At 53.1% G+C, this 22035-nt stretch overlaps 1 protein-coding gene across 1 annotated transcript in view; it reads left to right on the top strand.

Moving 5' to 3' along the window:
- Positions 1 to 22035, top strand: part of COL5A1 (collagen type V alpha 1 chain) — a 145725-nt gene that overhangs the window by 123002 nt on the left and 688 nt on the right. The window contains exons 44-65 of the mRNA XM_044453179.1: positions 301 to 354; positions 1535 to 1588; positions 2507 to 2614; positions 2913 to 2966; positions 3094 to 3201; positions 3474 to 3527; positions 6513 to 6620; positions 7616 to 7669; positions 9243 to 9296; positions 9926 to 9979; positions 10116 to 10169; positions 10252 to 10359; positions 12878 to 12931; positions 13848 to 13901; positions 14124 to 14231; positions 14960 to 15013; positions 15654 to 15689; positions 16841 to 16894; positions 17003 to 17261; positions 18118 to 18230; positions 20497 to 20565; positions 21668 to 21901. Of these exons, the coding sequence (XP_044309114.1) occupies positions 301 to 354; positions 1535 to 1588; positions 2507 to 2614; positions 2913 to 2966; positions 3094 to 3201; positions 3474 to 3527; positions 6513 to 6620; positions 7616 to 7669; positions 9243 to 9296; positions 9926 to 9979; positions 10116 to 10169; positions 10252 to 10359; positions 12878 to 12931; positions 13848 to 13901; positions 14124 to 14231; positions 14960 to 15013; positions 15654 to 15689; positions 16841 to 16894; positions 17003 to 17261; positions 18118 to 18230; positions 20497 to 20565; positions 21668 to 21901 (1899 nt within the window). The remainder of the gene's footprint in view (positions 1 to 300; positions 355 to 1534; positions 1589 to 2506; positions 2615 to 2912; positions 2967 to 3093; positions 3202 to 3473; positions 3528 to 6512; positions 6621 to 7615; positions 7670 to 9242; positions 9297 to 9925; positions 9980 to 10115; positions 10170 to 10251; positions 10360 to 12877; positions 12932 to 13847; positions 13902 to 14123; positions 14232 to 14959; positions 15014 to 15653; positions 15690 to 16840; positions 16895 to 17002; positions 17262 to 18117; positions 18231 to 20496; positions 20566 to 21667; positions 21902 to 22035) is intronic.

Below are 22035 nucleotides of genomic sequence, written 5' to 3' on the forward strand. Positions count from 1 at the left end.
TATGTTTCTATTCCTGAGTCCAAGTTTTGCTCAGCATTCTCCAGTTTCCCCTCGACAGCTCAGCTTGAGGCACAGTTCGTCTAGGAGCAGTTGCCCAGTTTGTGCTTTCAGCCTCTTTGGGCTAGTAAAACAAACACAACTCAGTTTTAGGCCTGGTGGAGTATGTGACTGTAGTTGGGGAGCTTCTCTTCCGTGCCTGGATTCCTGCGTCTTCCTGCGTTGCATGAGAAGGCCCACTTTGATCGACCAGTCCTTGCAGAGCAGTTGCATGCGACATAACGGCCCTTTCCTCCATGACAGGGCGAGATTGGTGAGCCAGGACAGAAAGGAAGCAAGGGCGACAAAGGGGAACAGGTAAGCTGTGGCTTTGCTGCCATGCTGGGTTGCTGCATGCCTTTTTCCTGGTGCCACACGTGTGTCTCTGCTGTGTTTCCTTGCGTGCCCTTCTGACAGCAGAGTGTGGGGCAGGCGATGGCAGGATGCTTTGGGTCAGCTCTCTTGAATAGGCATCACAGAATCAAGGAAGTTCTCTCAGCCTTCCCCACTCCGAAAGGTGAGTGGGGGGCAAGACTCCATCTCCCCTGTGAAGCGCATGACTGTGATGTCTTCAGTCTTGGAATGGCTATGGCCATTCCAAGCAAGGTTCTGAGGAGGGTGTCCAGTTGTGTCATGGGAGAGGCGTGCCTCTTAACTTCTCCAGAAAGATTTCAGGACAGAGGGTTCCGCTTCCAATCACCCAGCCTCCCCTGCTGCTTCTCCTCTCAACCTCTCAACCAAAAGGGCAGGTGTGCTATGTTTCTATGTGTGCCTTCTGGCTACACTGCTTTGCTTCTGGGATTGCTCATTCACTCACCAAGGAAGCCTGACTCGGCAGGCCGCTGCATCACGTCTGCTGTTTAGCTGATTTCAGGACCATGGACAGCCACCTGCAGCTGGAAGACTGGCAAAATGCTCCAGCCCTGCCTGAAAGCAACTCCCAGAGCTTTATAGTCAGGCCAGGGAGGTCTTTCTGGACGTGAGAATTCCCCCAGGAGCTGGCATTTGGCTTCTAAAGGGCCAGCAGCCTTTTCCTGTAGGTGTTCGTCCCTCCTGGGAAGTGATGGTTGGAGAGAAGGGGAGTTTGTTGGGTCTTCTTGCACAGTAAAGGAGTCTGACATCCACTCCACAGAACCTCCTGGGGTTTGCTTGAGTTCCAAGGCAGCAGTGGCTAGTTAGGAAGGACTAAGCATGGATTCTGTTCTGGAACTTTCTCAGAAGGGACTGCCACTGGAGGCCTTCCAGGCCTGGGTTGTGACATTTTCCCTGGAGATAGTCAGGTTTTGCGTGAGTTATTCTGGGGGGTTTCCACAGGTGCGTCTTCTTACCAGTCCCAGCAAGGAATTATTGTGTGTGAGAACGATCTAGAGGGCCAAGAGCATGTGGGAAGAGCCAGGCTGTTCTTCGAACACTGGCCTTGTGTTACCAGGTTTGAGCCATCTGTGTGACTCTTTGCTCAGTCTGACCCGTCACTAAGCATGTGTCTATTCCTTGCCAGGGTCCACCAGGTCCTACCGGTCCCCAGGGCCCACTCGGCCAACCAGGTCCTGCTGTAAGTATGACTGCGGCTATGTTTAATAGTCCTATATCCTGTGAACTTCCTGTGCTGTAAGTCCACGGAGACAGACACAGTTGACCTGTAGCAGATCTACTTTCATAAGCAGAGTGGAGTCCTGAAATATGTGATGACGCAGGTGGTCATCATCTGTAAGAACGGCCGGGCTGGGATGCCTTTCCTCTGCCACTAAGAGGCGGTTCGAAGTGCAGCCAGGGGGGCTGTAGGGCCAGGACTCATGGGGTGCAGCACTGGCACCTCTTTCTTCACAGGGACGTGGAGGTCTCCAACCGCTCCCCTCACAGCTGCTCCCCTGAGCTCAGCTGCCGTCCTCGCAGGGGCGGGGGGAGCGGAGGTTTTCCCACTGACTGCCTGTGGCTATGAGCTCTCCCCACTGCAGTGAAACCTGTCTCGGGGATGACTTGCTCTTCAGCTGAGCGGTCAGGAAGGACTCCTTTGCTTTACACAACGCCCGCTCCTGGCGGAGACGCTGGCCACTGGAGCTGCTTGCTTCCTGGTCCCTCCTCGGAAGCATCGAGCTGACCTTCTGGGATAGTTGTTGGGGGTTTCGGGATGCAGCCCTGCACCTTTCTGCTCAGGAGTTGGGCCAGTGGAGACATCCTATAGAAATGCACCTCTAGTTTCTTCCCCTGTGAACCACTGACACAGGCCTCCTTGTGAGATGGTCGACTTTGAAGCACGTCAACATTTTCTGAGATAAGGCCTTTGTGTTAGTTCTGTGGTACAAAGGGAATCCTATGTGGAGCCTGCTGAGTTGTGTCCTGCAAAAGACCAGAAGATCAGTCCTTGCAAGCTTGCCCTCTTCTTTGTGAAACTGCAGGTGCCATTGTGCCTGTTGGCTTGGGCAACACAAGACTATTCCAGGCATGCACACTCTGGGTCTTTTCTTTCCAGGGAGCTGATGGTGAGCCTGGACCTCGAGGACAACAAGGTCTCTTTGGTCAGAAAGGTGACGAAGGACCAAGAGGCTTCCCTGGTCCTCCAGGCCCTGTGGGACTGCAGGTAACTGCCCGGAGGAAGCCGGCGGTGTTGCGTTACTGGCTGGCGGCGGCGGCTGCTGTGAGAGATGGCTGGCCAGTGCCGTGAAGCTCAGGCCATGCCTGTCCCGCAGATCCCGTGCGCTGCCCTGCCCGTGCCCTGCCCTCGTGCATCGCGCATCCCCTGGCAGGGAGCCGCGGGTGGCCCCAGCTGCCTGATCGCCACAGCTGCACGGCACATCCTCACTTTCCAGTCTCAAGTCATGTTCTTTACCCACGGGCAATTCAGTGCTAATTAAAAGGCCTTCTGATTCTTTCTGCAGGGTTTGCCAGGACCTCCTGGTGAGAAAGGAGAAACTGGTGATGTTGGCCAAATGGTAAGGTGCTGCTGCTGCTGCTGCTAACAGTAGTAGCAGGAACCTCATAATCCATTTTCCCTGCAAAGCTGATGTTAGTGTATTGCTCTATCACCAAGGAAGTATCTCCTTTCCTTCTCCTTCACAGGGTCCTCCCGGCCCCCCAGGGCCACGGGGTCCATCTGGGCCTCCTGGAGCTGATGGCCCTCAAGGTCCACCAGGTGGGATTGGAAATCCTGGGTCTGTTGGTGAGAAGGTAACCCACCTTTGACAGATCTCAGTTCTGGAGGGGGAGAGAGAGGAATCTGCAGGGGGGGCACTGGAGAACTGGTAAATGCCTGGTGATCAGTGGGGTATGGGGATGCAAGAGCTCATTGTCCAGAGAGATCTCTAGGTGAAAGACAGGAAAAGCCCAGTGTCGGCATCCTGAGGGCTTCTGGGCAAGTTGCCATGCTGGGCTGGTCCCGTGGGGCTCGCAGATTGGGAGTGCATTCAGGTGGCTTCATGGTCCTCTCCTGCAATTTACAGGGTGAACCTGGAGAAGCAGGAGAGCCTGGTCTTCCTGGAGATGCTGGACTCCCAGTAAGTTTGCATCTTCGCCTTTGTAACTTCTTTGGTTGGAAATGAGATGAAATGGAATGAGGGCAGTATTCAGAAGTGGTTGCAAGCTGAATGAACCCACATGTCTGAACTATTAGGAGGTAAACCCTGGTGAGGTTTGTGCTTGAGAGCGGCCTCTCCCTCTGCAAGGGTGCGGACCCGATTGTGTGGGTCCGCCTCCGGAGCCGGGTGGATCCGGATGGATTCCTAAAGGCCCTGGGGGAGTTTCTGGCTGACAAGAATGGTGCTCCTGTCGAGGCTCTGGTGGAACTGTGGAATGGGGAGATGACCAGGGCTGTGGACACGATCTCTCCTAAGCGTCCTCTCCCGCCGGGCAGAGCCCACTCTTCCCCTTGGTATACACCTGAATTGTGGGCAATGAAGCAGGTTGGGAGATAGCTAGAGCGTAGGTGGAGGAGATCACGGGATGAATCTGACCGAACACACTTGAGAGCCCATTATCGGGCCTATGCAGTGGCGGTGAAGGCGGTGAAAAAGAGTTTCTTTTCCATTTCCATTGCCTCCTCAAAATGCCGTCCAGCGGAGCTTTTTCGAGTGGTGCAAGGCCTGGTTCGTCCCGGTCCTAAGAAAGATCTGGTTCCACCCTCAAAGGCCCGCTGTGATGACTTTGCCATGCATTTCAGGGAGAAAATTGCTCTGATTTGTCACGAGCTAGACACCACTAGTGAATCAGAGGTTTCTGGGGAGACACCAATGCTGCCGTCTGGTCCAAAATTATTGGATGAATTTAAGTTATTGCGGCCTGATGATGTGGACAAGGTGCTTGGACGAGTACGTCCCACCACTTGCCTATTGGACCCTTGCCCGTCTTGGTTAATAAATAATTCCAAGCATGGGATTGGGATCTGGATCTTGGAAGTGGTTAACGCTTCTCTGAGGGAGGGTCGGGTGCCTGCCCCTTTAAAGGAGGCGGTAGTCCGACCGGTCCTGAAGAAAGCGTCACTGGATCCAGAGATGGCCAATAATTATAGACCAGTGGCCAACATCCCATTTCTGGGCAAGGTGTTAGAGCGGGTGGTGGTGGGACAACTCCAAGCACTCTTGGATGAAACTGATTATCTGGACCCATTTCAGTCCGGCTTCAGACCTGGGTATGGTACTGAATCTGCCTTGGTCGCCCTGTACGATGACCTGTGCAGGGAGAAGGACAGGGGGAGTGCGTCCCTGTTGGTTCTCCTAGACCTCTCAGCGGCTTTCAATACCATCGACCATGGTATCCTTCTGGATAGGCTAGCGGGACTGGGGGTCGGAGGCACTGCTTTGCGGTGGTTCCGCTCCTATCTAACTGGCCGATTCCAGAAGGTGGTGCTGGGGGACTATGGCTCTGCGCCATGGCAGTTATGCCATGGAGTTCCACAGGGATCCATTTTGTCCCCCTTGCTATTTAACATCTACATGAAACCGCTGGGAGAGGTCATCAGGAGGTGTGGGCTGCGGAATCATCAGTACACTGATGATACCCAGCTCTACCTCTCGTTTTCCACCAATCCAGGTGAGGCAGTGGCTGTACTGAACCGGTGCCTGGCCGAGGTAATGGGCTGGATGAGGGCCAATAAACTGAAGCTCAATTCAGACAAGACAGAGGTCCTGTTGGTTGGCGGATCGGGCTTCGGAGAGGGTGAATTGAACTTAGTCCTGAATGGGCTTGCACTCCCTCTTAGGGACAAGGTCCGCAGCTTGGGAGTGCTCCTCGACCCAGAGCTTTCACTGGAAGCTCAGGTGACAGCGGTGGCGAGGAGCGCTTTCCTTCAGCTTCGGCTGATCCATCAGCTGCGCCCCTACCTGGAGTACGATTGCCTGGCGACAGTGACACACGCGCTGGTGACTTCCCGCCTTGACTTCTGTAACGTGCTCTACGTGGGGCTACCCTTGAAGACGGTCCGGATACTTCAATTCGTTCAAAATAGAGCTGCCAGGCTGCTGACGGGGACTGGGCGTTATGTTCACATGACTCCAGTCCTCCGTCAGCTTCACTGGCTTCCCATTGAAGTCCGGGCCCAATTCAAGGTGTTGGTGATGACCTATAAAGCCCTAAACGGCTTGGGTCCTGGTTACCTGAAGGAGCACTTACATCCATATGTGCCTGCCCGCCCCTTGAGATCTGCGGGAGAGGTCCTTCTCCGGGAACCCTCCATGAAAGAAATTAGGAGAGTAAGTACCCGGAGGAGGGCTTTCTCTGCGGTGGCGCCCAATCTATGGAATGCGCTCCCCAGAGAGGTCCGCCTGGCGCCGTCATTATTTGTTTTTCGGCGCCAGGCGAAGACCTTTTTATTTAAACGTCATTTTAATTGTTAATATTATTTGCTTATTTTATCTGGCCAGGGCGACTTATTTTATATTGTTAATTTGTTTTATATTTTGAATGTATTATATTTTAATTTTATGTTGTGAGCCGCCCCGAGGCTTTGGCGAATGGGGCGGCATAGAAATGTTTTAAATAAATAAATAAATAAAAACACAGGACCATGTATCTCCATGGACACCAAGAATGGTCATCTTCCTTGGACATTAACTGGATAATTGTGAGGAAAGTGCTCAGATGACGGCAGCTTCCTTCAAATTCAGGAAGTGGGGAAAGGACTGTAAAAGCAATAATGTGCAGAAATATACACTTTCAAGGGTGCGGGTGGGGCCTATGCCGTGCCTGAGAGGTGAGCAACCTTTGGAAAGGTGGTGGGGAATGGTGGCCACCTTCTGACTATCAGTATGAGTAGACAGAAGGTCCTCACTTACAGGGCTTCTGGTGCTGCTGGGTGGTATAGAAAGGTAAACTGCATAGATAAATAGGCACGTGTCCTCTTCTGGGAGGGAAAAGCTTGTCATGGGTCCCAAGCTGCGGGGTGGGGATGTTCTTTCCACGGCTGCTTTGCCGTTCTTCAGGCTGCCTTTCAGGAGCAGGCGCTGCGTTATGAGGCTGCCCACTGAGCTCTCGCCTTCCACTGACAGGGTCCAAAAGGAGAGCGAGGTGAAAAGGGTGAAGCAGGTCCATCAGGGGCAGCTGGTCCACCAGGCCCCAAAGGCCCTCCAGGAGATGATGGCCCCAAGGGCAGCCCTGTAAGTAGCCCCCAACTTTCTTCTAAAGGCTGTGATACCTGGAACCTTTTGCCCAACAATGTCTATTCTGGAGGATTTGCTTTGAGAACTCCTGTGCAGTCACCCACTGTATGTTGGGCTGCTTCGCATCTGCCAGGGATGTGGTGGTGCTCCCCAGATGCTGTTTCGCCCCGTCGCCCTCCCCGCAATGCAAGGGTCTCCCTTGCTGCTTTTCCTGGTGCTGCAACCGCAGCTGGGAGTCAGGTCTGTGCTCGGGGAAGCACGTTGGTGCGGTGGGGGCCGGGGGACCATCGTTACTGGGATGCCGCATGGGCTCGGAGTGGCATTCCCTGGTTTTACTCCAAGATGTGCAGTAGCAGAACCAGGGCTCGCAGGGCCAACGCTCCGGGGTTTTTTGGCACACAGGGACAGTTGCAGAATCCCCAGGCCCCTCAGGCTCTCCTGTTCCCTCTGAGTTCAGACGGAGCGTCCTAGCAGGAGTATTGCTAATGTTGTTGGCAGTATGCTCATTGCAAGGCAAAGAGTTTCGGCAGTGATCGGCCCTCAGCCTAAGCCCTGGAGCGTCCCAGCAGCTTGCAGGTTCTTCTTAGAAGCACAGGTGGGAGGTGTGTGTGTGGGGAGGGGAACCGGCTCTTACAAGTGCCCGCACTTCAAGGTTGACCACTTTACCCCTGGATCTTGTATTGATACCTCATTGGCCCACTACGTGGGCATGCCCCCCCAGTCGGCACATGCACTCACACACCCAATTGGCATCCCTTCAGTTCATGCACCCGTTTTTGTCTACAGAAGGTCCACAACGACATGGTTTGCCAAATCTGCCTGGCATTCATTCTGCTTGGGTCCCAGGAACAGCCTCCCGTTTTGGGGCTGAAGCTCCCCATCCATCCCTGGTTTGGCCTCTGCTGCCCAGGCCAGACTAGTCTCCGTGGGAGGAGCTGCTTGGGTGGAAAGCATTCTGTGGTAATGGTGTTCTCTTGCACCCCTTTGTGCAGGGTCCAGTTGGCTTTCCCGGTGACCCAGGTCCTCCAGGTGAACCTGGCCCAGCTGTAAGTATCGCTCATGATGGCATCTGTACCACTGTCTTTATCCTGTTGCTCCTTTGGATGTCAGGCAATCGGAAGAGCCCTGCCGGGTCAGAGCCAGGCCCTTCTAGTCTGCCCAGTGGGAAAGACACAAGCAGGACAGGGGTGCATCTCAGTCTCCCACCCACGTTCCCCAGCAATTGACGAAGATCGGTGTACTGCCTCTGGCCCTGGAGGCGGCGTGCAGCCATTAAAACTAGTCATCACTGAGAGCTTCCTCTATTGGGAATGTGCCACATTTGCAGTATATGACTAACAGCACGAAGAATGTTCGCCAGAAATACGGTGGTGTCTCGGCTCACAAACGCCTCAGTTCACGACCAAATTGGGTTGTGATCAAAATTTTCGTAAAAATTTCCACTCAGGTCACAAACTCCGCATTGGATGGAGACCATGATTGCAACCATCTCCCACCCCTCCCCAAGTGGGAAGATGGCCACGATTGTGCTGGGGGCAGGGGTGGTGGGGGAGATGGCCGTATTGCGCCCGTCTTTCCTGCAGGAGCGCAATCGTGATCTCAGCCATCTCCCCACCCCCAGCCTTATTGCACCCCATCTCTCCCTCCCCCAGCGCACCCCGTTCGCGCCCGTCTCTCCCTCCCCCAGCATGCTGGGATGACGGGCACAATTGTGGTGGTTCTGGGGGGGTGGGTGGGGAGATGGCTGCACTTGTGCTGGGGTGGGGTGGGGGGGAGATGGCCACAATCTTTATTGTTCTTTGTCACTTTGCTTCTTCACATTTTTCTGATAAAAAAAAAAATAGCTACAGAACACATTAACCTTATTTACATTGAATCATATGGAGAAATTTAACTTGGCTCATAACCAATTTGGGTCACTTCCAGAGTCCTGGAACGGATTAAGTTCGTGAGCCTGGGTACCACTGTAAGTCTTGTTTGGCTTAATGATGTTTACTTCCTAGTTAGAATGCACAGGGTCAAAGATGCTTCTCCTGCTTCCCCTGTGGCTTCTAGATCTTAACTGAAGCAGAGAATGGAGAAAGAACATGGGGCATTTCCTTTGTAGGCCCTGAAAGCTAAAACTTTGCTTGGAAAGGAGGAGAAAAGGAATGGCCTTGCCAGGCTGTTGCATCAGCTGTTACAAATCATCTTCCTGATGCACAGGAGGAGCACAGCTCTGCCTCTGGGACCTTCTGTAGGAACAGAGAGTTAGATCCACTTTTCAGGTGCGGCCGCAGCTGTGCTGATGGAAGCGGGCTTCCCATTGCCTCCTGCTCTAGCTCCAACTCCCTGGAAATGCTGCACAGGCAGCCACTGTTACATGGGGAGGTTTGGTGGGGCCGGGGGGAAGATTCTCCGAAGTGAGCTAAGGGCCTGTTCCTCTTGCAGAGGGCAGACCCCACATCCATCCAATTCTTCTCCAAAGTTTGCTGAGGTTGTGTGCCGTTCCGTTTGAGGATCTCACCTTTCAGAATCAGTGCGGCAAACTTGCCTACATGTTCTTCAGAGATGTTACCTTCAGGAATCATGAGCTAGTGGACGGGAGATTTGAAGGCATGCTTGCTCCTTTTCTTTCAGGGCCAGGACGGTCCTCCAGGTGATAAAGGTGACGATGGCGAACCAGGACAGACTGTGAGTAAACGCTGGTGTGTCATATCCATTCATTAGTGATCAGAGAAGCCATGTATTTTTTACTGTAATGCCAATATCAGAGCTGAGCCACTGAGAAGAAGTCAAAGCTGACAAAGTGAGAAGCGGCAGTCAAGGATCAAAGCCAGGGGGAAGCATCAGAGAACCCGCCAGCTCTAGTAAAGTTGGGGTTCTGGATCTCTTTCAGCCAAAGGGTACCTTTCATTTGGAGAAGGTCCTGGGGCCACGTTCTAGTGGTGGGCAGGACTGAAGACAAAAGGGCATCGGACCAAAGGGATGAAACCAAAACTCCAGAAAGCACGGGTCAGCCTGACGCGGTTATTGCCAGTAATTCTGCCTCAGGAAGGTCGTTTCAGCCGTTTAGAACGGGAGGTGGAAGTGGCGCACATGCCAGATCAATGACGAGAGGTTGGGACCAATGGGGGAGGGGCGGTGGGCTCGGGGAAAGTGGTGACCTTTTGGGAACTGGGACCCCGGGTGGGCCAGATTTGGAGAGCACGTCCAGCGGTTGGCGGGATTCTGCTGGATAAGCTAATCAGCGTCTGTTGTGCTTTGTCCGTGTTTTAATGGTATGGCTAATGATCTGACTTCTCTTCTTTTTTTCTGTTCAGGGATCCCCTGGTCCAACTGGAGAGCCGGGTCCTTCTGGTCCACCAGGGAAGAGAGTAAGTTGACTTTGGGGCAAAGTGGTTGCATCATTCGTAGCAAGCCTATTCGGGAGGTTTTGCACAAAACCCAGGTATCCCAAGATATTGAGTATGTGTCTGATTATGGTTCTTCTTTACTCCACTTCTCATATAGGGCCCACCTGGGCCAGCAGGTCCCGAAGGCAGACAAGGAGAGAAAGGCGCAAAGGTAAAGCTCTGGAGCTCTCCCTACTAGTTTGATTCAGATTTCCCCAACTCCCTCCTGATTCTCTTTTGCCCTTTTTCTGCAGGGTGAGGCAGGTTTGGAAGGGCCACCAGGGAAAACAGGCCCTGTTGGCCCTCAGGGACCACCAGGAAAGCCTGGCCCAGATGGACTTCGAGGAATCCCAGGCCCTGTGGTGAGTCTTTGTCAACGGAGGTCAGCTGTGTGAAGGGTCCACACTGTAGGAGAGGCAAAATGATAAACTGGACTTTTGGATTCTGTGTCAGCACGCTTTGGACTCCAGTCACCCTTTGGACTCCAGTCGCCATAAGGCCATGAAAGGGTTGGAAATTTTCAGTGGCCGCATCCCTAGGCTAATGTTATGCAACCCAAGGAACAGGCTTGCCCTCCAGACCCAATGGAGAGTAATTAGAATGCTCTCTTACCTGAAAAATTCTGGCTCTCCCATAGGACTGCCTGGATCACCATTCAGGAGAATCTTGAAGATCTGATTTAGGGGTAGTAAGATGGCAGCAACACCTTGTCCTTCCATCACACCCTCCTCTTTGATCTTGGCTGCATGATTGTGTGTGCAAGGTTGCTTTATGAGATCAGAAAGTCTTGCGGTCCCATCACCACTGCTCAGATGTGGTCTGGGTGCAGGGAAGACCCTGCTTCCCTCCACATGAAGATGTACAGTGGTCTCCTAAGCAAGGATGCAAGTCCCACTGAATTCAATTGGACTTACTCCTGTGTGTCCCTCTCTTTGGCTGGCAAAGGGCCATCTATGGCACCAAAAAGATTTGAAAATTTAGAAACAGAGCGAGTCAGAAGGGGCCTCCTGGGCCATCTAGTCTGACCTCCAGCACCAGCCGGCTCCACTCACGACATGCCCACCATGTGCATGTCCAGCCTATCCTTGAACACCCGCACTGATGGGGCCTCAACGACCTCTCGTGGAAGCCCATTCCACACCCTCGGGGTCCTGACTGTCAGGAGGTGCTTCCTGGCATCCAAACGGAACCTTGGCTCCCTGAACTTTGCTCTGTTGGAGCACGTTCTGCCTTCCTCTGCAGGAGAGAACAGGTCTCTACCCATCTCCATGTGACACCCCCTCACATACCTGTATGTTGCCAACATATCCCCTCTGAGTCTCCTCTTCTCCAGGCTGAAGAGATCCAGTTCCCTCAGTCTCGCCTCACACGACTTCCCCTGCAAACCGGCCACCAACCTTGTGGCCCTGCGCTGCACTGACTCCAAACTGGCTATATCCTTCCTGTAATGAGGGGCCCAAAACTGAGCACAATACTCCAGTTGTGGGCACACCAGAGTCATGTAGAGTGGTAGTAATACCTCTCTTGATCTAGAAGCCACACTTCTGGCTATGCAACCAAGGGTGGCGTTCGCCCTCTTGACCACCGCATCACACGGCTGACTCATGTTCAGCCTGCAGTCAACCAGCACCCCGAGGTCCCTTTCACAAGGGCTGCTCTCCAGCCACTTGTCCCCTAACCTGTACTTATGACAGCTATTCCTACGCCCCAAGTGCAAGACCTTGCACTTATCCACATTGAACGCCATCCTGTTGTCTCCTGCCCACTTCCATAGTCTGTCCAGATACTTTTGGATCTGGAGTACCTGCTCCTCAGTTGTGGCCACTGCCCAGGTTTTAGTGTCGTCTGCGAATTTGATCAGCAGACTGTTCACCCCTTCTTCCATGTCATTTACGAAAAGATTAAACAGGATCGGCCCCAGGACAGAGCCCTGGGGGACCCCGCTTGTCACTGGCCACCATCCCGATGATTCCCCACCAATGGTTACCCTCTGCTTTCAGTCAGTCAACCATGCCCTAATCCACCGGACAGTGCTTTGGTGTATCCCAAAACTCCTCAGTTTCTCCACCAGGATATCATGGGGCACTTTGTCAAAGGCCTTGCTGAAATCCAGGAAAACCACATCCACTGCATCCCCTCCATCCAGCCACCTCGAAACCTTGTCATAGAATCCCACAAGGTCTGTCTGGCAGGACCTGTTTTTGCGGAAGCCGTGTTGTGTGGCTGTCAGCCTCCCTTCCCTATCTAGCATCACTAGATCTCTCTCTATTATGAGCCTTTCCATTGTTTTTCCTACAATGGACGTAAGGCTAACTGGTCTGTAATGTCCCTTCTACTACCCTTTTTGAAAAATGGAACCACTGATGCCACCCTCCAGTCCTCTGGAACTTCACCCGTTCTCCACAAATTTACAGGCATGATAAAATGGTTTTGATTATATTTTCAGCTATATGTTACTATTACTATAGAAAGCATTTGGTGATGTTGTCAACTCCTCTCCAACCTATGGCAGCCCTGTGAGTGAGTGTCCTTCAGAATGCGTTGTCCTGCTCAGCCACCTCCGTCTCCTGTAAGCTCAGGACTGTGGCTTCCTGTACGCAATCAGTCCGTCTCTCCCTGAGACAATGTGAAGGGCGGGACATAAAAGCTTCAATAAGTAAATCTCATGGCTGGCCTTCCCTTTCTACTTCTGCTTTCGATTTTTCAGGGCATGGTTTTCCCCAATTAAATCTCGACTTCCCAGAATATGGCAGCCTCTGTTTCGTTAGGAGCAGCGCATTTGCGTTTATTTAAAATGTCCCATCATGAGAAACTTGGTTGGATCCGAAGCAATACAAGGAGGGAGTGATGGACCTTTTCTATTTTATTTTATCTTTTTAGGGTGAGCAAGGACTTCCAGGTTCACCAGGACCAGACGGACCTCCTGGACCAATGGTATGTGCGGACATTTAGGTTTCTCCGTCTCTATTACAGTCAGATGCCAAAGTCGGCATGGACTTTGATTTAGCAACTGTATCATTCAAAATCAGGCATCCTGACCTGTTGCACACCCCTAACCCCTAATACAGGGCTAAAATTCCATTGAAAAGAGGGTGATGTTGAAAAAGCCATCCTTGAGGAGCCTTTTCTGCACAACTCATCATTTCTGCCCATTCTAAACACATTCCAGTCATCAAAATCATGCCAGGACCCCTCGTTTTTCTAACCCTAACCCTACCCTGGTTGGTGCACACCCCTAACCCTAAGAGTTCCACTGAAAAGAGGGCGAGTTTGAAAAAGCCCTCCTTGAGCTCACAGAAGGAACTCTGTTTGCTGGGCTGGGATCTGCAGGCCTCAGTTTGGTACAAGGACCCAGTCTCTACTTAAGTTGCAGCCCTCCCACTCCCCGATGGATCCCGCTTTCCCTGTGAGAGCCCTTCCAGGTCCCTAAAAATGCTTCAGAGAGAGCTGTGTGGACCTGCTGAGTGGGGTGATCTGTGATGCAGGCATTAGAAGGGGGAATCTCACTATACTGGGCACAAGCAGGCCTTGTGAAAGGCAGAGCCTGGTTCCACTCCCATCCACACGCCATTCCTCTGAATGGGGTGCAGGTTCCAATTCTCCCCTCAAAAGCACATCCGTACGCTCACACAACTAGCTGTGTGCCCACGCTGCCTGCATGGGGATTCCTGCTGGACTGTGGAGAGCGTGTCCCGACCTGAGAAACCTGCAATGCTTGGGTCCAAAACTTGGACATCGGGCTTTTGAATCCACGCTTACTTCAGCGTGAATCCAAATTTCCCATCCAAAATGCATTCCCGATCGCAAAGCTTGTTGAGGGAAAATGTTGTTTCCTTTTTCTCCCCCAAAGGGCCCACCTGGCTTACCTGGTCTGAAAGGAGATTCTGGTCCAAAGGGAGAAAAGGTAAGACCTATATAACAGGAGGCTCTCAAGACCATCTTGCCTGAGCATTTCAGATGTATATTTTGATACCAGAGTGGAAGCTGTGCAAGTTGCACAGCTGGAATTTAAGACCCCCCCCCAGACAAGTAACCCTTTGGTGATCACATGATGCAGTCCTTGTTGTTTTGGTTTGTTTCATGGTGAAACCTGGAATTGTTGCCATGTGGTTTTTCATCTTTGCAGGGTCATCCTGGCTTGATTGGTCTGATTGGCCCCCCCGGGGAGCAAGGAGAGAAGGGCGACCGTGGCTTGCCTGGGCCTCAAGGCGGAACGGGGCCCAAAGGGGAGCAGGTAGGCTGCCAGGAGTCCCTGGGATGCGCTCGGTCCTCCTGAAGGCCCCGCCGAGGCAGGCCGGGGACTGACACAGGGGCGCCAGAAGTCTGCTGGCGCGGCTCCACCCGCCGGCACCCGAGCGTGGGACCTTTGGCCCCCGGGGCAGCCCTTTACATTGTATTTGTTTGTTTGTTTGACTCGTATGCCGTGCCATTAGCCATGAGGCTCTCTGGGCGGCTTGCAACATATCACTACGAACATGTTCTTAAAACAGCACAGCTCATAATAAAGTTTAAACAGTTTATCGTATAAAAACCAACAGTGGGAATAAAATAAATAGTAAAAATGACATAAAATCAAACTGTTTAAAATTATCTTAATAAAAATAAAGCCAATAAAATTAAATAAAATACAAAAGATAAAATCTGGCACAGGCAGCAGCATAAACCATTAACTCCATAAAGGAAAAGCTTTCTGTCCAAAATGATGGCAAAAAAGATATATTTTTTTAAACTGGCACCCAAAAGAATGGAGATGGTGCCAGCCGGATCTCTGGTGGAAGAGAGTTTCCATGACTGGGGCGCTGCGGCAGAGGAGGCCCTGCTCCTGGCCACCTCCCCACTTACTTCATTAGTGGGAGGAAAGTGAAGAAGGGCCTCGGAGGGAGGTGTGAGGGGAGGTGTTCCTTCAGGCGGCCTGGTAAGTGTGTCCGCACTTCTCGCACTGACTTCCCCTGTTTTTTGTAGGGTATCGCAGGCCCGTCTGGCCCCCTTGGTCCTCCTGGTCCTCCAGGGCTCCCGGTATGTACCCACAGGTGGGGGATTGGGCCACTTGTTAGCAGGAGGCTCTTCGCTGCGATTGACCGGACCAGTGCGCCATTCTGAGCGGCACAAAAAGTGTGAATGGCCGTTTGCGCAACTGAGGGAGTCCTCTTGCTTGAGCGTAGCACATGAGGGGAACGGGCTGGGGAGGGAAGAGGAAAATGAGGTAATCTTGCTGGAATGGCTGCTGCAGGAGAGGGAGGGTGGGAGGAGGAGGCCTCGCAAGGGGAGCGCCTTCAGCAGGGTGGGTACAATGTCCCATTTTCCTTCTCTCCCTGGCAGTCCAGCCTGCTGGGATGGTTGTCAGGGGGGATGCTGGTGTCCCCTGCATTCCCCAAATTCATTGTCATTTCCCATCCTTCCCATGTTCAAGATAAGCGTGCTAATTCTGAATGGTCAAACAGATCTGCCATTATGTGTATAAATATACTTTTGCTTCACTGTGAGGACAGAAGAAATGGAACCCCCATTAACTGGCCAGGTGCTTGCAGGCACGTTTGCTGGACGCGATTTCATTGCATCACAATCCCCATGCTGTGCTGATGAATGTGCTGCCTGGGTGTTGCTGTTCTTTCCTGATGCCATGCTAACCGTCACTGGTTTCCTGTCCTTGCTCTAGGGTCCCCCCGGGCCAAAAGGTGCCAAAGGATCCTCGGTAAGCATAAGCGTCCAAACTGCACGCGCGGGGAGGGCTTTATTTGGTAGCAGGGTTATCGCACCCCCCGAGATCAGGGAGGAATTTAATCTGCTTGCACTCTCATGGGGCCTTGCTTTGGTTTGCGTTTCTGAACCGAGATGAAGACGGGAAGCCAGCTCCCTTTCCAGAGAGAGCACTCACTTCCGGGCAGGATGGAAATGAAAGGGACCAGAGAGCTGTTTCAGAGATCCCTGAAAATAGCTGGGATGGAACCGAAATGTCTCTTTGCAGCTGTCTAAGCTTTGCAGAGTGGGGCTCTGTGCAGCCCACACATCTGGGCATCCGGGGGCAGGGACGGGGTAATCGTTATGCTGACAAGGGCGGGCTGTACGTGGCAGGCAACGCAGGAAGGGGTGCCGAACTGCTCTCCTTCGGGATCCTGAATGCCATGCTGCAGGAGCTCCCTGGAGGGCCCCACACTGGGGGGAGGGAGCCAGGCAAAGGTGGGGCTCGCATCTGAGAGACAGGCAGCAGTTGCGAGGCTGCGCTGGGGGGCCTCACCCCCAGCACTGGCAAAGTGCGCAGTCCCTGCTGCTCGCAATGTCCTTGGCCCAAGGGGGAGTGTTCTCCGAGCCACGTGGTTGGCTCCCTTCGACTTACCTTCCTGAGGGCTGAGCTGGGGGCGAAGCCATTCAGCTGGGGTTGCCTGCGAAAGCAGAATTTGCTCCTGGCATGTACGATGGCCGATTGCGGGTGTGAGGTGGAGAAAGCTTTATTCTGCAGAAAAAGGTGTCCATGCGCAAAGTAGGCAAAGCGGAGCCCCGAGGGAAAAAACAGCTTCCCTTTTTGTCACACGTACGCAGGCGCTGGCCTAGCCGTGTCTTTCCGGGCCACAGAACCGCCTCCCTCCTGGAGCCATGGGTGGGCACATCTGGGGGAGACTCGGGCTGTCCTTCACTGCCTCGGGCCTCCGGCTGCTTTCCTGGCAGAGTCCAGAATCCTTTGCCTGCTCCCAAGCCTAAATTCTGGCCTTAACGCTCTCCTGGGAACTGCCGGAGTTTTGAGTGGAGTGGCAGGTATGGGAGGGGTAGATTGGGGTGCAGTTTTAGGCACTTTTGTGGGAACCACATGTGTGAACTTCCACACATTTGCTTTGCTGCTTCTTCCAGGGTCCAACTGGTCCTAAGGGTGAAACGGGTCATCCTGGCCCACCAGGGCCTCCAGTAAGTATGGGCACCCAGACGTGCCACAAGCTTTCACCCCCTTCCCTAGCAGCCACTTTCGCTTTCCTGGCACCATTCAGACCACACTGCTCTCCCTCTTCACCCAAGGGACCCCCGGGAGATGTGATCCAGCCACTGCCTATCCAGTCCTCCAAGAGGACCCGGCGCAACATCGACGCGAGCCAGGTCATGGACGAAGGCAACCCAGACAGCTACATGGACTATGCGGACGGCATGGAGGAAATATTTGGCTCCTTAAACTCGCTGAAACTGGAAATTGAGCAGATGAAGCATCCGCTGGGCACCCAGCACAACCCGGCCCGCACCTGCAAGGACCTCCAGCTCTGCCATCCTGACTTCCCTGATGGTACGGAGCCCCTGCTCATGGGTGGACAGGTAGCCAGGTTTATTTGAGGAGCAAAACTGAAGGCCTTTGAAATGGCGTGTGCATTCCAGATGTTACCTGTCCTATGCTCATCAAAAGAGAGTGGAGTTAGCTCAATTTTTTCTGCCATTTAAGAAATCGCATGGTTTTGGCAGACACTCCATTCATAGATAGATAGATAGATAGATAGATAGATAGATAGATAGATAGATAGATAAGTAGGTGGAAGGAAGGAAGGAAGGAAGGAAGGAAGGAAGGAAGGAAGGAAGGAAGGAAGTCAAATGATAGTTTATAATTCAAGGGTATAACAATATGGTGAAGGTTTCTTGAGGGTTAAGGCCTATAGGGGTCTAACAGCCCCCTGGCGCCGTACCCCTGTACATGGCCCATCAGTTCCCGCTCTCCTATCTTTGCGGTCTTCCTCGCCAAAGCTCTCAGTTGCTCTTCTGCCTGCTATCCTTCTCTAGGAAGGTAGAAGTATGGGCCCGGGGGCCACATCCAGCCTCACCCCCTTGACTGGCCCACACCCCACTTCTCTGCATGAGCGGAACTTCGGTGGCTTCATGGCCTTGGCATGCTCCTTCCCATTCCGGGGTTTAAAATGGCTCTGCTAAGGTTGCGAGAAGTACATCCGCTGCTCTGTGGGCCGCGCAGCAGTGCAGTGGCGTGCTCCTCATCCACGGAGCTGAGCTGCAGGCACCCGATTGGATGGCGCCCTCAGCTGATCAGCAGCACAATGGGCACAAACGCAGGGCAGCTGAGTTTGGCCAAACCGCTGTGCAGAAAACTTGTGATTGCCATTCCTTGTTTATGGGAAAAAATGTTCTTCCAACCACAGGTGAATACTGGGTAGACCCCAATCAAGGGTGTTCCAGGGACTCCTTCAAAGTTTACTGCAACTTTACAGCTGGTGGTGAAACTTGCATCTTCCCAGATAAGAAATCAGAAGGAGTAAGTAATTTGCTTTCTCTCTCATTAGGTACAGATCTATTTTTCAATCTTGTGCCAGAGATATTCTATGGATGTTGAGCTGTCCATAAATCGTGTGGCTGTAGCTTCGTGAGAAACTCAGGTGTCCTTTCATTTTAAGTTTTGCATTAATAAATATGATGTGATAAAAACACCCATTTCCTCACTCAGAAGCAACTGGCCCTGGTACTACGCCAAGGATTCTTTTCACAAGTTGTAATGTAACCTTCAGGCCTTCATAGAAGAAAAGGACTGTTCATGACATTTTGCTAGGGATGAGCCATCAAGAAAACTTGAACTTGCCCAAGTTCTGTGAATTGCATCTCAAAAATGACTTGTTTTTAAGTTGCCATCAAATTTGTACACATTTTCCCTTATCCTCACCTCTTTGTATGTAGTTTTCCATACTATATACCTTTTGCCAGCAAATTTCCTAAATACCATTTGCTCCAATATACACTTTCATATAGGTGAAGATTTTTTGTGCTCATTTCTCAATAAAAACAGTCCAGTGGTACCTTGGCTCAGGAATGCCTCAGTTCACGACCAAATCGGGTCGCGAACAAAAATTTCATAAAAATTTTGACTTAGGTCATGAACTCCACATTGGGTGGTGGCCGTGATCGCGGCCATCTCCCCACCCCCAGCCCAAGTGGGGAGATGGCCGCAATCATGCTGGGGGCGGGGGGCGACAGCCAGATCGCGCCTGTCTTTCCTGCAAGAGGGGTACACTGGGGTGAAAGGCACATGCTGGGATAACAAGTGCGGTCATGGTCGTTCTGGCGGGGGGGGGGGGTGTTCGTGTTGGTGGTGGGGGGGGGGGGGTAGAGGCCATGATTTTGTTGTTCTTTGACACTTTGCTTCACATTTTTCTGATTTAAAAAATAGTTACAGAATGGATTAACCTTATTTACATTGAACCTTACGGGGAAATTTAACTTGGCTCACGACCAATTTGGGTCATGACCAGAGTCCTGGAACAGATTAAGTTCATGAGCCTGGGTACCACTGTACTACAAAAATTGGAAAAGTGACCGTTTCAAATTATACCTGAGTTTCAGTTAATATATTGTTTTGAAAGTGCAGCATTCCTTATGCTCATGTTAAAATGTGAGCCAAACCAGGTGCTAGTTCTCATGGAGCTGGTGCAAGGAAGCAGGTGTGCTGTTCAGTGATGCTGGGACCACACTGCCTCGCCTTTCCGTGGGAAGAGGTCCTGCATGATTCCACGCCGCGCTTGCTTAGAGGGAAATGCCCCTGCCCTTCCGCTAACCGCGTCCCAGCACGCTCTTCCGCTGCTGAGAGTGTCTCCCTCCGCCACTGAGGGGCAGTCCTGCAGCGCCCGGCGAGCTGGAGTCCCAGCTCTGGCCTCGGGGAGCTTCGTGGCCTTGGCACGCAGCGTGCCCTCTCTCGCGGCTCCGCGCCTGCAAGCTGTGGCAGGCCAGCCAGGCCAAGGGTGGGGGCCCTGTGCAGGACCACAGAAGCATTTTGCTCGCAGCACATGCGAGGCTTCACCATTTGAAGCCCCAGGCATGCCAGAAATGTCCGCAGATTGTGCTCACACTGGGTCTGTGAAGCTTTTCCAGTCTGCTTGTGCACAGATGCCCTAATCACCACGAATCCCCCCCACCCCCAGATCCGCTTCAGTGCCTGGTAGTCTAGTTGGGCAAATTAAGAAATCAGTTTATTTGCAATTCTCAGGGCAGCTGCGGGGCAAATGAATGTCCCAGTAACAGTATTATCACTCCCTATTTTAATGCAGAGCTTTTTGGCTTGTTTTGAAGGGGTAATTAAGACACATCCATTTGCCTAAACACCTGTGCCCAGCAAAAAACTCAAGCTGGTTCACCGATAAAGATCAATGCAGTAATCTGCACTTTTGGACACTTTTATGGTGGGGGGGCGGAGGGGGCAACATGGCTATGGAGGCTGCTGTTATGAGTGCCTAAACCTCAGAATGTGGTGCTACACCGCTGAGGCTGTTCAGTGCTACGAACACACACTAACATCCTGTGGAAAATTCAGCCGTCCTAACGGATTGCAGGGGGCACAGTCACAGGAAGATGAGCGGGCCGCTTTGAAAGGCCCCGAAGGAGAGGGGTGCTGGGGTGGGGGCCTTTGCGCGAGGGCTTTGCTTGCTTAGCAGGCCAGAGACCTTTCCGGGAGAGTCCACCGAGGGCAGCGCTTCCCCGGCCTGCCTCGTCCCGGTGCTTGTCCTCCCTGCCGCAGCTCTTCTGCTCTCTTTCAGGCTAGAATTACCGCTTGGCCAAAGGAAAACCCGGGCTCCTGGTTCAGCGAATTCAAACGCGGTAAACTGGTAAGGGGCTCCTCTGTTCAGCTTCCCAGCCTGCTTTACCCCCTCTCATGTTGATGCAGAGTAAAATGGCCCAGTGGCCCAAGGAGCAGGCCACCACATGGTGTAGTCATTACAAGCGGGGGTCCCAGGTAAGTGGCTCTGCTTTCGGCACTCTTGGCCTCAACACGGGGGCACACCACTCATGCCCACTTTTCTCGTCGTGGCCAAAACCTGAACTCACCTGCATGCTGGACTAATTGACACTGCTAGGAGCACCTGAGTGGGGGGAGTGAGCAGCAGTGCAAAGGATCAGCTCCTGCCTCAGCCTCCTCCCCCCGCCCACTGGCGGGTGCCTGGGTGGGCTTTTGGCCAGACACCAGAGGATGCTGGTCCTTGTGAAGGCTGCGAACCCAGAAGACACGCCAAGTTGACACCCCCCTTGAAATGGCTGGAGAGCAGCCCTTATGAAAGGGACCTCGGGGTGCTGGTCGACTGCAGGCTGAACTAGGGCTTATTAGTTCTGGAGCAGAGCACCCTTCTGTGGGTGTGTATGAAGAGCCTCTTCCCTCTGCGAGGCAGTCTGCATATTGTCGTGTCCCGAAACTTGCACCACCACACTGATCCACAGTATCTGTTTCCATCACACGTCCACGCTGCTGCTCAGCCACTTTCTCCACGCGTGGCATGCGAGCCGCAGGGCATCCCTGGACCGCTGGCTTTTTGACTGGAAGTGTCTTCCTGCGCTTGCCGTCTTCGCTGCTGCCCCTTTGCTCCGTCCCTGTCCCCCATTGTTTGGTGTTCCCCCAGGTTTGGCACAGCTTCTCTCTCGCCACCCTATTTCAAAAGGCCTTTCCGGATGAGTAGCCCAGACGGCAGCAGCAGGAGCCTCCTTTGGGCGGGTTTGCCGGCATTCCACTCGCCCCTTTTTATTCCCCGTTCACTGCCCGGATGTGGCCCCCAAGAGCCTCTCTGAGGTGGAGGGCTGCCCTCAACCTGCAGAGAGCCCCCCCCTTCTCCGCACACGACATTTCCGAGAAGCAGTCCCTCCCCACCCAGCGCAGGCCGTGTGCTGCCTCCCATCCACCCATGGCTTGATCCTCGCGGCCTCTCGGTTCCTCCCCAGCTTTCCTATGTCGATTCGGAGGGTAACCCCATCGGGGTGGTGCAGATGACCTTCCTGCGGCTCCTGAGTGCATCCGCCCACCAGAACATCACCTACAACTGCTACCAGTCTGTGGCCTGGCACGACGCCGTGGTGGGCAACTACGACAAGGCCATCCGCTTCCTGGGCTCCAACGACGAGGAGATGTCCTACGACAACAACCCCTTCATCAGGGCCCTCTTCGATGGTTGCGCAGTGAGTGTTCCCAGCCCTCCGCAAAGCGCTGTGCCAGGACCCCACCCGCCCTGCTGGGAGCCGCTTCTTTCACCACAGGGGCCATTCGCGTCCCGCTGGCTGGACAAGGCTTGCTTTCCCAGAGAAATCTGGAG

This window comes from Varanus komodoensis, unplaced genomic scaffold (genome assembly GCF_004798865.1).
Source record: "Varanus komodoensis strain SLA01 unplaced genomic scaffold, ASM479886v1 scaffold77, whole genome shotgun sequence".
Classification (NCBI taxonomy): domain Eukaryota; kingdom Metazoa; phylum Chordata; class Lepidosauria; order Squamata; family Varanidae; genus Varanus; species Varanus komodoensis.